Source organism: Chiloscyllium plagiosum, unplaced genomic scaffold, assembly GCF_037043375.1.
Source record: "Chiloscyllium plagiosum isolate Xiang-an unplaced genomic scaffold, Cpla_swu_hap1 HiC_scaffold_1, whole genome shotgun sequence".
Lineage (NCBI taxonomy): Eukaryota > Metazoa > Chordata > Chondrichthyes > Orectolobiformes > Hemiscylliidae > Chiloscyllium > Chiloscyllium plagiosum.
Window position 1 is genome coordinate 160,545,451 of NW_028270139.1, and position 13,874 is coordinate 160,559,324.

Genomic DNA, 13,874 nt, shown 5'->3' on the forward strand with positions numbered 1-13,874 from the left:
TATTTCTCTGGTTGAGCTTTCTCCCACTTTTTCTGCAACTGAATCGATTATCATACACCATTTTTATTGCCTTCTCCATCAAATGCTTGTCTAAATTCCCTTCAAATACATCGATACTACCAAACTCCTGGGGTTTACCATTGACCAGAAGCTGAATTGGACTCACCATAGAAATACAATGGCTACAAGAACAGGTCAAAAACTAGGAATACTGCAGCAAGTAACTCACCTCCTGACTCCCCAAAGCCCGTCCATCATTTGCAAAGGCACAAGTCAGGAGTGTGATGGAATACTCCCCACTTGCCTGGATGGGTGCAGCTCCAACAACACTCAAGAAGTTTGATGACATCCTTGACTGTTTGACTTACCATCAATGCTATCTACCATCTTCAATATTCACTCCCTTGACCACCAACATAAGGTGACAGCAGTACGCACGATTTATAGGATACATTCCAGTAACTCACTACATTTCTTTAGACAGCACCTTCCAAACTCATGACCACTTCCATTTGGAAGGACAAGGGCAGTGGATATATGGGAACATCACCCACCTGGAAGTTCCCCTCCAATCCACTCACCATCCTGCCTTGGAAATATATTGTTGTTCCTTCAGTGTCACTAAGTTCTGAAATCCTTCCTTAATGATATCATGTCTACTTAATGGATTGCAGAAGTTCAAGGTTCAAGCTCATCACTACGTTCTCCAGGGGCAATTAGGGATAGTCAACAATTGCTGGGCCCAGCCAGTGATGCCAATGGAACAACAGCTCTTTGGTCACTAGTGCTCAAGCCACTACAGGGTAGCAAGAGTCAACTCCCGTTGAGATCAGCTGCTCTGGCAGGTTAGGGAAGATAGAGGGAGTCCCAGAATCTGGTGCAGTACCACTACTGTACCAGTCAGAGTGAATCTTAGAAGAAAGTTCATTCGATCCCCAGCGTAGCTTTTTGACACAATCAACCAATTCGCACCAATCCACTGCAGCTCTTTCCCCATTAACCTACAGATTTTACATTTCCAAGTATTTTGTCGAAATTCATACTAAAGCTCTTCTACCACCCTTTCAGGCTGCAATGTCCAGATCACTAACACTCAGCACCTAGACACTGTCCTCACCACAACTCTTGTTCTTTGGTCAATTGCTTCAGATCTATCTCTCCTGGTTACCCACATTTCAAACAAGGATATTACACACCTCTGGAGTAGGTGGGGCATCCTCATACACAGGTAGGCATACTACCATTGCATCATAAATGTTTAACCGAGGCTAAGCATTTTTAATTAACCTGTTCAGGGATATTATGACCTCCAGCGCAATTGGAACTGGTAGGGACACAAAGGACTGCAGAATTTCACCAAGGCTCCTCAGACATCACCTTCCAAACCCATGACTACTTACATCTGGATGGACAAAGACAGCAGGTACAAGGGAACACCACCTACAAGTTCCCCTCTGAACTACTCACCATCCTGACTTGAAAATATATCGCCGTTCCTTTACTGTCACTGGGTCAAAATCCTGGAATTCCCTCCCTAAGGGGATTGTGGGTCACCCCACAGCAGGTGGACTGCAGCGGTTCAAGAAGGCAGCTCACCCCCACCTTCTCAAGGGCAACTAGGGACAGGCAATAAATGATGTGATGGCAACATTCCATGAATAAAACTAAACAATAATCTTTGGCAGGGCCAGTACTCGCAGGCAATAATGACTAGTCTTCCCAGCAACACTCACACCAATGAATAACATTTTATTTAGTTTAAGGGCAGCACGGTGGATCAGTGGTTAGCACTGCTGCCTCACAGCGCCAGGGACCCGGGTTGAAATCCCCCCTCGGGCAACAAAGATGTGCAGGTTAGGTGAATTGGCAATGCTAAATTGCCCGTAGCGTTAGGTGCATTAGTCAGGGGTGAATATAGGGGAATGGGTCTTGGTGGGTTGCTCTTCGGAGGGTCGGTGTGGACTTGTTGGGCCAAAGGGCCTGCTTCCACACTGTAGGGGAATCTATTCTAAAAACAGACGCCAAGCTCAATGTGATGATGTGGGTGCATCACCAAGCTCTCTGTCTCTGCCTCAGCTTCTACTAAACCTTAAGCCAAAACTGTCTTAGCTGCATGGGAGGGGAGACACTGGGTGGGAGCGGGCAAGGGGGCCTTTCCTCCCTCTGACCACAAAAGGGATGGGAGATTTTCACATTCCTGGTGGGGAGGACATTCAGCCCATCCTGTCCTGTAACAGCTCCTGGGAAGAATCATCTCAGTTGCACCCTGCTCGTCGACATCACTGGCGAATTAATCATCTGCATTCTTTAGAAGGGTCACTGACTCCACGTGTAAACTAAGGGCCCGTCAGACAGGCTTCCTTGTTTACCAATTTGCCAAATTAATACAACAATGCCAAGGATTCCCATTGTCACGCAGTGCACTATGGTGTCGCTCTCTCTCTCTCTCATCAGATGGGGATTGCCAACTTTCACTGGCTGCATTCCTGGAGGTTTATCACATGATCTCTGTCAAACTGCTGCATCAGGTCAAACACCCTACCCCTGCCTTTAGGATTCTTGCCAATATTAAGCCAAGAAAACTTTAAAACAACAATAATGTTCTTAACCAATGTTAAAGCATCCCCCAAGTTCTATTTGCCAGCTGTGGCCAGTTTAAACTTTCATTCTTAGGGATTCCTGGACAGCACTTAAGTGCTGCCAGAGGGTAAAGGCCTCTCTCTTTTTCTCTCCGTCCCACATTTTAATTTAAGAGGCACAGCTTCAGTGTAAGGACACGGTGGAGGTAGTGCCAATGTTGGCTGCTGATGATAGGGCCTGCTCAATAAGCTCCCACTGCAGCTCTCAGGTTTATACAGCACGGGAAAACTGCAAGACATTCCGTTTGCCAGGAACTGTCACTGACCTTCCACAATCCCACATAGGAAAGGTAGCGTCTTCTCCATACCGCTCCAGCCACTGTCAGCTCCCTGAACTACTCTCACAGCAAAGGCAAGTGCAAGAAGAGGCGGGGGGGAAGGAAGGAGAGACAGGGAAGGAAGGAGGGACGGGAAAAGGAAAAGGGGGAAGGAGAGGAGGAGGAAAGAGGGAGGAGGGAGGAGGAAAGAGGGAGGAGGGAGGAGGAAAGAGGGAGGAGGAAGGAGGGAGGAGGAAAGAGGGAGGAGGAAAGAGGGAGGAGGAAAGAGGGAGGAGGGAGGAGGAAAGAGGGAGGAGGGAGGAGGAAAGAGGGAGGAGGGAGGAGGAAAGAGGGAGGAGGGAGGAGGAAAGAGGGAGGAGGGAGGAGGAAAGAGGGAGGAGGGAGAGTGAAATGCTGGGGAGGAGCTGATGGCACTTTAGCTGCTCAGGATTTGCATGAGACTGTGACTCCCTCTCAGGGATCTGTCTCCCTCCCTCGCTCTGTCTCTCACTCACTGTCTGAGTCTGTATTTCACCATCATTATCTCTATCTCTCTGTATTCCAGTCTTTCTTCTCCCTATCTCCCACCCCGTCTTTCTCTCTAAATATATCTACCTCTGTCTATTTCTGTCTCACTTCTGCTCCCCGACATTTACATCCGCCGTATCTATCTGTCTCCTTCCCTGCTTTTGTCTCCCTTCCTGTATCTGTGTCTGACTGTGTATACCTCCCTCTCTGTGTCTGTCTGTCTCCTCCCTGTCTCTGTCCCTCTCTCCTCTCTGTCTCTGTCCCTCTCTCCTCTGGGATCACAGGCGGGTGGAGCTGAAGTTGAAGCGAGTCTGTTCGGAGGCGGAAATCTGCTGAGTAACTCTTTAGTGACTGGCCCCGGACTCTCTCTGTGTCTCTGTCAGCCCACACTGTGTCTATGAACACCGCACTAGCCTGACCTTCCTCAGTTTATCATCTCACACCGAGACCACCTGCAAAAACAAAGAAAAAAAAACTCAGGGATTGTCAGAAATATGAACGGATCTTGACCTCTGCAGATGTCTGCAATATCAAACTCTTTTAGAATAGCCCACCACAGGTTTGAACATGAGGGACTGGATATCCACTCGATTCAGGCACACCGAGTTAGTCAGCGTTGATCTAAACATATTCAAGGGCTTCAGACTCCACTCCAGTGTCGTACTGAGGGAGTGCCACCCTGTCTCTCTCTCTCTCTCTCTGCCCCTCAGTGGGGTGTAAAAAGTTCCAGTTGACACTGTAAGAAGAGCAGGGGACAATTGTCCCCCAGCAAGGGCTAAACATGAAGCCTCAACATATAGGGCCAACACAGTAACAGTGATCAGCTTGTGCCAAAATAATCCCGCAGATGCTGGGAATCTGAAATATTATAAAAAGAATGTTAGAAAGCCTCACTGGAGACAAAGAAAACTGCAGATGCTGGAGATCAGAGTCGACGGTGGAAAAGCACAGCCGGTCAGGCAGCATCCGAGGAGCAGGAGAATCGACGCTTCGAGCGTAAGCTCTTCATCAGGGAGGAAGAAACCAGTTAATTTTCAGGTCATTAGACCATTGAGTTATGGTATTGCTGGATCAGTGGTGCTGGAAGAGCACAGCAGTTCAGGCAGCATCTAAGGAGCTTCGAAATCGACGTTTCGGGCAAAAGCCCTTCATCAAGAATAAAGGCAGAGAGCCTGAAGGGTGGAGAGATAAGTGAGAGGAGGGTGGGGGTGGGGGGAAAGTAGCATGGAGTACAATAGGTGAGTGGGGGAGGGGATGAAGGTGATAGGTCGGGGGCGGTGGAGGGTGAAGTGGATAGGTGGAAAAGAAGATAGGCAGGTAGGACAAGTCATGGGACAGTGCTGAGCTGGAAGGTTGGAACTAGGGTGAGGTGGGGGAAGGGGAAATGAGGAAACTGTTGAAGTCCACATTGATGCCCTGGGATTGAAGTGTTCCAAGGCGGAAGATGAGGCGTTCTTCCTCCAGGCGTCTGGTGGTGAGGGAGCGGTGGTGAAGGAGGCCCAGGACCTCCATGTCCTCAGCAGAGTGGGAGGGAGAGTTGAAATGTTGGGCCACGGGGCGGTGTGGTTGACTGGTGCGGGTGTCCCGGAGATGTTCCCTAAAGTGCTCTGCTAGGAGGCGTCCAGTCTCCCCAATGTAGAGGAGACCGCATCGGGAGCAACGGATACAATAAATGATATTAGTGGATGTGCAGGTAAAACTTTGATGGATGTGGAAGGCTCCTTTAGGGCCTTGGATGGAGGTGAGGGAGGAGGTGTGGGTGCAGGTTTTGCAGTTCCTGCAGTGGCAGGGGAAGGTGCCAGGATGGGAGGGTGGGTTGTAGGGGGGCGTGGACCTGACCAGGTAGTCACAGAGGGAACGGTCTTTGGGGAAGGCAGAAAGGGTGGGGAGGGAAATATATCCCTGGTGGTGGGGTCTGTTTGGAGGTGGCGGAAATGTCGGCGGATGATTTGGTTTATGCGAAGGTTGGTAGGGTGGAAGATGAGCACCAGGGGCGTTCTGTCCTTGTTACGGTTGGAGGGGTGGGGTCTGAGGGTAGAGGTGTGGGATGTGGACGAGATGCGTTGGAGGGCATCTTTAACCACGTGGGAAGGGAAATTGCGGTCTCTAAAGAAGGAGGCCATCTGGTGTGTTCTATGGTGGAACTGGTCCTCCTGGGAGCAGATACGGTGGAGGCGGAGGAATTGGGAATATGGGATGGCATTTTTGCAAGATGTAGGGTGGGAACAGGTGTAATCCAGGTCGCTGTGGGAGTCGGTGGGTTTGTAAAAAATGTCAGTGTCAAGTCGGTCGTCATTAATGGAGATGGAGAGGTCCAGGAAGAGGAGGGAGGTGTCAGAGATGGTCCAGGTAAATTTAAGGTCAGGGTGGAATGTGTTGGTGAAGTTGATGAATTGCTCAACCTCCTCGCGGGAGCACGAGGTGGCGCCAATGCAGTCATCAATGTAGCGGAGGAAGAGGTCGGGAGTGGTGTCGGTGTAATTACGGAAGATCAACTGTTCTACGTAGCCAACAAAGAGACAGGCATAGCTGGGGCCCATACGTGTGCCCATGGCTACCCCTTTGGTCTGGAGGAAGTGGGAGGATTCAGAGGCGAAATTGTTTAGGGTGAGGACCAGTTCGGCCAAACAAATGAGAGTGTCAGTGGAAGGGTACTGTTGGGGACGTCGGGAGAGGAAAAAATGGAGGGCTTGGAGGCCCTGGTCATGGCGAATGGAGGTGTAGAGGGATTGGATATCCATGGTGAAGATGAAGCGTTGGGGGCCGGGGAAATGGAAGTCTTGGAGGAGGTGGAGGGCGTGGGTGGTGTTTCGAATGTATGTGGGGAGTTCCTGGATGAGGGGGGATAGGACAGTGTCGAGGTAGGTAGGGATGAGTTCAGTGGGGCAGGAACATGCTGAAACAATGAGTCGGCCAGGGTGGTCAGGCTTGTGGATCTTGGGAAGGAGGAAGAACCGGGCAGTGCGGGGTTCCCGGACTATGAGGTTGGAAGCTGTGGGTGGGAGATCTCCTGAGGTGATGAGGTTCTGTATGGTCTGGGAGATGACAGTTTGGTGATGGGGGTGGGGTCATGGTCGAGGGGGCAGTAGGAAGTGGTGTCCTCGAGTTGGCATTTGGCTTCAGCGGTGTAGAGGTCAGTGCGCCAGACTACCACTGCGCCCCCTTTATCCGCTGGCTTGAAGGTGAGGTTGGGATTGGAGCAGAGGGATTGGAGGGCAGCGTGTTGTGAGGGTGAGAGGTTGGAGTGGGGGGGGGTGGACAGGTTGAGGCGTTAATGTCCCGGTGGCAGTTGGAAATGAAGAGGCCGAAGGCAGGTAATAGGCTAGCGCGGGGTGTCCAGGTGGATGCAGTGTGTTGGAGGTGGGGGAAGGGGTTCGCAGAAGGTGGGCGGGAATCCTGATTGTGAAAGTAAGCTCAGGCGACGGAAGAAGTGTTCGACATCACGGCGTGTATTAAATTCATTGATGCGTGGACGGAGGGGGATGAAGGTGAGTCCTTTACTGAGGACTGATCGTTCGTCCTCAGTGAGGGGAAGGTCTGGAGGGATGGTGAAAACTTGGCAGGGCTGGGAACTGGGATCTGGTGTGGGTGTGGAGCTGGGAGTGGGGGCGGAGCCAGTAACTGGAGTGGGTGTGGTGGTGGGGGGAATGGGAGTGGAGTCATGAGCAGGGGTGGTGGTCCCCACAGGGTTCTGGGGGCCAGGAATATTGCTGTTTGCCAGAGCTTGTTGTGAGGAAATTGATAGCCATTTTTCCTATTTTAAGCAGTGACTACTTTCGTTTCCTCAGTAGATTGTGAGATTTTAGAATTCCCTTCCTCAAAAGGCAGTGGAAGCAGAATCTTTAAATATTTTTTAAGGCAGAGGTAGAGAATCATAGAGTCAAACAGCACAGAAATAGACCCCGCAGTCCATTCTGAACATAATTCCAAACTAAACTAGTCCCACCCGCCTGCTCCTGACCCATATCCCTCCAAACCTTTCCTATTCATGTATCCACCCAAATGTTTTTGAAACTCTACCTCAATCCACCACTTCCTCTGGAAGATAGGTAGATAGAATCCTGATGACCAATGGGATGAAACATTGTGAGGGATATTCAGGGATGTAGATTTGAGGTTAATATCATGAGTAAGAGCCATGATCTAACTGGATGATGGAGCAAGCTTGAAGTGGGCCTACTTGTTGGTCCTTGTTTGTATGTAGAGGGTAAGAGGGATTGTGGAGTGGGCCCAGCAGCACAGATTGGATAGGCCCAGTAGCATGGACTGGAGTGGGCCCAGCAACACAGACTCATGCTGGCAGCATTGGAGGTGAGTTCGGGTTCCCAGTAGCTTCTGTATCACCGAGGAGGTCCTAGCGCTGACTCATGACTGCTGTTGTGGTTTGGGTTTGGGTTTGGGTTCCTTGCAGCATTTGCATTCAGTGCAGATTCATGGAGACGGGTTTGGGCCCAGCATGAGAAACTGGCAGCATCAGCAATGTCTGCAGCCTTAAGCGGACTACTGGCGATGGAGTTGAGTTTGGGCTGGTGAGGTACCTGGCATAATCAATGCCATCTATGTTGGCAAGATTCAGCGAGGATTTAGATTAGATTAGATTACTTTAGATTAGATTACTTAAAGTGTGGAAACAGGACCTTTGGCCCAACAAGTCCACACCGACCCGCCGAAGCGTAACCCACCCATTCCCCTAACATTACCTAACACTACGGGCAATTTAGCGTGGCCAATTCACCTGACCTGCACATCTTTGGACTGTGGGAGGAAACCGGAGCACCCGGAGGAAACCCACGCAGACACGGGGAGAATGTGCAAACTCCACACAGTCAGTCGCCTGAGTCGGGAATTGAACCCAGGTCTCTGGCGCTGTGAGGCAGCAGTGCTAACCACTGTGCCGCCCTCATTTATTGGTCAGAGCATCAGGTTGGGAGGTCATGTTGCGGCTGTACAGGACATTGGTTAGGCCACTTTTGGAATATTGCATTCAATTCTGGTCTCCATCCTATCAGAAGGATGTTGTGAAACTTGAAAGGGTTCAGAAAAGATTTACAAGGAAGGTGCCAGGGTTGGAGAATTTGAGCTGAATGGACTGGGGCTGTTTTCCCTGGATCGTCGGAGGCTGAGGTTTATTGAGGTTTATAAAATCATGAGGGGCATGGATAGGATAAATAGACAAGGTCTTTTCCCTGGGAGTCCAGAAATAGAGAGTGTAGGTTTAGAGTGAGAGGGGAATGATATAAAAGAGACCTAATGGGCAACTTTTTCACACAGAGGGTGGTACGTATGGAATGAGCTGTCAGAAGAAGTGCTGAAGGATGGTACAATTTTAACATTTAAAAGGCATCTGGATGGGTATTTGAATAGGAAGGGTTTAGAGGGATATGGACCAAATGCTGGCAAATGGGACTAGATTAGGTTGGGATATCTCATCAGTTTGGACGAGTTGGACCAAATGGTCTGTTTCCATGCTGTACATCTCTGTGACTTTAAGACTCATCGTGATGAGGGCACTGTTCCAGTGGAAATGTGGCAAAGTGGACTCGTGCCTGGCCACCAGGCCCATGGCCCATGATTAACAAGAAGGACTGTAAAGTTGGACACTTGCTTTACTCCTTAATGTTTCTATCTATATATTCTATGTTTTGGTTATTCTTCTGTGTTTTAAGGTAGTGCCGGATCGCGCTGACACTGTACAACACTTCTCACTGTATTTTGTAACATGATACACATGACAATAAATAAATCAAATCAATGCCTGGCTTTCTGTTCATAACCATGTCAATCCCTCAAGTGCATGCCCGACTTTTGGGTCACACTTTTTAGATGTGTCGAAGTATTTCACAGCCAAGTGTAAATGCGCTTTTTAAAAGTGTAATTACTTTAAAAATCACTATGTGTAGATACATACAGCAGGCAACTGACACATAATAAACTCTCACAAAGAGATAAATGACACCTGGTGGCGTTGGCTAAGGGATCCACGTCTTCTGATGTTGCTCAGACAACACCCACATGACAGGCCCCAAGTTAATCATTGAGAATAGAATCATAGAATCGTGGAATATGACCAGGACACCAGGTTAAAGTCCCATCTGCTTCAGAGATGTGTAAGAACATCTCTGAACAAGTTAATTAGAAAAATAGATTAATTAAAATGTTTTTAAAAATTAGAATAAAGGAGTAGTTGTTCTTGTGGTAGTGATACTATCTCTGGCCCATGTGGCCTAGGTTCAAATCCTACCTATTCCAGAGGTGTGCATGCTGATTAGAAATATCTCACAGAATTGAATATTGGTGGGGGGTTGACAAGCCAGTACCAATCCAGTTAAATCCGGTGTTTCCATAACACTTGTTTCTTTTTATTTATACATAGGTGTTGCTGTCTAAGAGAGCATTTGTTTATTGATCCCTAATTACCAACAGGCAATTGAGAGTCAAGCAATTGCTGTGGGTCTGGAGACACATATAGGTCAGATCAAAGGTCCTCGAAGTGGCCGGAAGGTGTGCCAGGATAGCCCACTGGCCGGATGGCACATCGGGGTGGTTGAGAGTCCAATGGTACGTAGGGGCAGACCGAGAGCCAGAAGGCGGGTAGCCGTCCTCAGCACTGTCACCCTGGGCAGGTACTGGGACGGGCTGCCCCAGAGGTGGTTGAAAGGTGCTGAGGGTGGTTAGTGAAGCCAGGTGGTGGGTAGGCCATCCTGACCGCTGTCACCCTGGACGGGTACCGGGATGGGCTGTCCTAGAGGTGGTCAAAAGATGTCTGGGTGGACTGAGAACTGGAAAGGGCATGGGGTGGACCGAGAGCCGGAAGGTGTGTAGGGGCGGGCTGCCTTAGAGTGGCCGGAAGGTGAGAGGGACGGGAGCTTGCTGGGTCTGTATTGTATGCACCATTTATGTAACTGGATTGTCCTTTTTATGTACAAACGTCATTGTCACTGTCTTTTATATGTGAAACTGGGATTTGAGGTTTGTCCTCATCTCCCTGTAAACTAGTTGAACGGTAGGGTTTGGGGTCTGGCTTTGCTACTCCTCTCCCTTGTAAAATTGCTGTTGTATACAGCTGTCAATGTTAACTGATTTTTGTAATTTGTTTTGTAATTTGTTTAATAAAATATTATAAACAGGAAAAAAAAATAGGTCAGATCAAGTCAGGTTGTGAGATTTAGATTAGATTCCCTACAGTGTGGAAACAGGACCTTCAGCTCAACCAGTCCACGCCGACCCTCCGATGAGTAACCCAACCGGACCCATTTCCTTCTGACTAATGTACCAAGCACTATGGGCAATTTAGCACGGCCAATCCACCTGCACATCTTTAGACTGTGGGAGGAAACCCATGCAGACACGGGGAGAATGTGCAAATTCCACACAGGCAGATGCCCGAGACTGGAATTGAACCTGGGACCCTGCTGCTGTGAGGCAGTAGTGCTAACCATTGAGCCACCGTGCTGTCAATAGGATTGGCTTTGCTTCCCTAAAAGAAAGGATGGGGTTTATGACAATTGACAGTGTTTATATGGTCAACATTAGGCTAGCTCTTAATTCTATCAACTCTATGTCTCCAAGTCACTAGCCTGGGGGTTCCTAAATTACTGGTTGAGTGACATTAGCACTACACCACCATAAGACCATGTGAGGCATAGGAGTGGAAGTAAGGCCATTCGGCCCATCGAGTCCACTCCGCCATTTAATCACTGCTGATGGGCATTTCAACTCCACTTACCCGCATTCTCCCCGTAGCCCTTAATTCCTTGTGACATCAAGAATTTATCAATCTCTGTCCTGAAGACACTTAGCGTCCCGGCCTCCACGGCAATGAATTCCACAGGCCCACCACTCTCTGGCTGAAGAAATGTCTCTGCATTTCTGTTCTGAATTGACCCCCTCTAATTCTAAGGCTGTGCCCACGGGTCCTAGTCTCCTCTCCTAACAGAAACAATTTCTTAGCATCCACCCTTTCCAAGCCATGTATTATCTTGTAAGTTTCTATTAGATCTCCCCTTAACCTTCTAAACTCCAATGAATACAATCCCAGGATCCTCAGCCGTTCTTCGTATGTTAGACCTACCATTCCAGGGATCATCCGTGTGAATCTCCGCTGGACACGCTCCAGTGCTAGTATGTCCTTCCTGAGGTGTGGGGCCCAAAACTGATCACAGTACTCCAAATGGGGCCTAACCAGAGCTTTATAAAGTCTCAGTAGCACATCGCTGTTTTTATATTCCAACCCTCTTGAGATAAATGACAACATTGCATTCGCTTTCTTAATCACGGATTCAACCTGCATGTTTACCTTGAGAGAATCCTTAACTAGCACTCCCAGATCCCTTTGTACTTTGGCTTTATGAATTTTCTCACCATTTAGAAAGTAGTCCATGCTTATATTCTTTTTTCAAAAGTGCAAGACCTCGCATTTGCTCACATTGAACTTCATCAGCCATTTCCTGGACCACTCTCCCAAACTGTCTAGATCCTTCTGCAGCCTCCCCACTTCCTCAGTACTACCTGCCTGTCCACCTAACTTTGTATCATCGGCAAACTTCGCTAGAATGCCCCCAGTCCCTTCATCCAGATCATTAATATATAATGTGAACAGCTGCGGCCCCAACACTGAACCCTGCTGGACACCGCTTGTCACCGGCTGCCATTCCGAAAAAGAACCTCTTATCCCAACTCTCTGCGTTCTGTCAGACAGCCAATCCTCAATCCATGCCAGTAGCTCACCTCGAACACCAGGGGCCCTCACCTTACTCAGCAGCCTCCCGTGTGGCACCTTATCAAAGGCCTTTTGGAAGTCTAGATAGACCACATCCACTGGGTTTCCCTGGTCTAACCTACTTGTCACCTCTTCAAAAAATTCTAACAGGGTGTCAGGCACAACCTCCCCTTACTAAATCCATGTTGACTTGTTCTAATCCGACCCTGCTCTTCCAAGAATTTAGAAACTCGTCCTTAACGATTGATTCTAGAATTTTACCAACAACCGAGGTTAGGCTAATTGGTCTATAATTTTCCATCTTTTGTCTTGATCCTTTCTTGAACAAGGGGGTTACAACAGCGATCTTCCAATCATCCAGGACTTTCCCTGACTCCAGTGACTTTTGAAAGATCTCAACCAACGCCTCCACTATTTCCTCAGCCACCTCTCTCAGAACTCTAGGATATAGCCCATCAGCGCCAGGAGATTTGTCAATTTTAAGACCTTTTAGCTTTTCTAGCACTATCTCTTTTATAATGGCAACCATACTCAACTCAGCCCCTTGACTCTCTTTAATTGTTGGGATATTACTCATGTCTTCCACTGTGAAGACTGATGCAAAGTACTTATTAAGTTCTCCAGCTATTTCCTTATCTCCCATCACTAGGCTTCCAGCATCAGTTTGAAGTGGCCCAATGTCTACTTTTGCCTGTCGTTTGTTTCTTATGTATTGAAAGAAACTTTTACTATCATTTCTAATATTATTGGCTAGCCTACCTTCATACTTGATCCTCTTCTTCCTTATTTCTCTCTTTGTTATCCTCTGTTTGTTTTTGTAGCCTTCCCAATCTTCTGATTTCCCAGTGCTCTTGGCCACTTTATAGGATCTCTTTTTTTCTTTGATACATTTCCTGACTGCCTTTGTCAGCCATGGCTGTCTAATCCCTCCCCGGATAATCTTTCTTTTCTTGGGGATGAACCTCTGTACCGTGTCCTCAATTATACCCACAAACTCCTGCCATTTTGGCTCTACTGTCTTCCCCGCTCGGCTCTGCTCCCAGTCGATCTTCGTCAGTTCCTCTCTCATGCCCTCATAATTACCTTTATTTAACTGTAACATCCGATTTTGCCTTCTCTCTTTCAAACTGCAGACTGAACTCTACCATATTACGATCGCTGCTTCCTAAGTGTTCCCTTACTTTAAGATCTTTTATAAAGTCTGGTTCATTACATAGCACTAGGTCCAAAATAGCCTGCTCCCATGTGGGCTCCATGACAAGCTGTTCCAAAAAGCCATCCTGTAAGCATTCCAAGAATTCCCTTTCATTGGATCCACTGGCAACATTATTTATCCAGTCTACCTGCATATTGAAGTCCGCCATGATCACCTTGACCTTGCCTTTCTGACATATCTTTTCTATTTCCCAGTACATGTTGCGCCTCTGGTCCTGACTACTGTTAGGAGGTCTGTTCATAACTCCCATGATGGTTTTTTTGCCTTTGTGGTTCCTCAATTCCACCCACACAGACTCCACATCATCCGACCCTATGTCATTCAGTGCCATAGATTTAATTTTGCTCTTAACTAACAAGGCCACCCCGCCCCTCCCTGTCTTTTCGATAAGTTGTAAATCCTTGGATGAGCTCCATTATGAGCTGATTAAGGGATAAATATCAGCTCTTACACTGCAGAGAGGAATTCCCTTTAATCTCCATATACAATATTTTCAGTTGTTTTGAGAGGGTGTT

At 48.1% G+C, this 13,874-nt stretch overlaps 1 protein-coding gene across 4 annotated transcripts in view; it reads right to left on the reverse strand.

Moving 5' to 3' along the window:
• Window positions 1-3,638, reverse strand: part of LOC122550812 (protein O-GlcNAcase) — a 74,528-nt gene extending 70,890 nt beyond the window's left edge. For 2 of the 4 annotated variants that reach the window (XM_043692331.2, XM_043692241.2), the window contains exon 1: window positions 2,906-3,638. In XM_043692331.2, coding sequence (XP_043548266.2) covers window positions 2,906-2,945 — 40 coding nt within the window. In that variant the 5' untranslated portion in view covers window positions 2,946-3,638. Of the gene's footprint in view, window positions 1-229; window positions 2,880-2,905 lie in introns of those variants that run through there. The other 2 variants (XM_043692151.2, XM_087991831.1) reach the window with 2 other exon arrangements.
• Window positions 3,639-13,874: the final 10,236 nt, after the last annotated feature.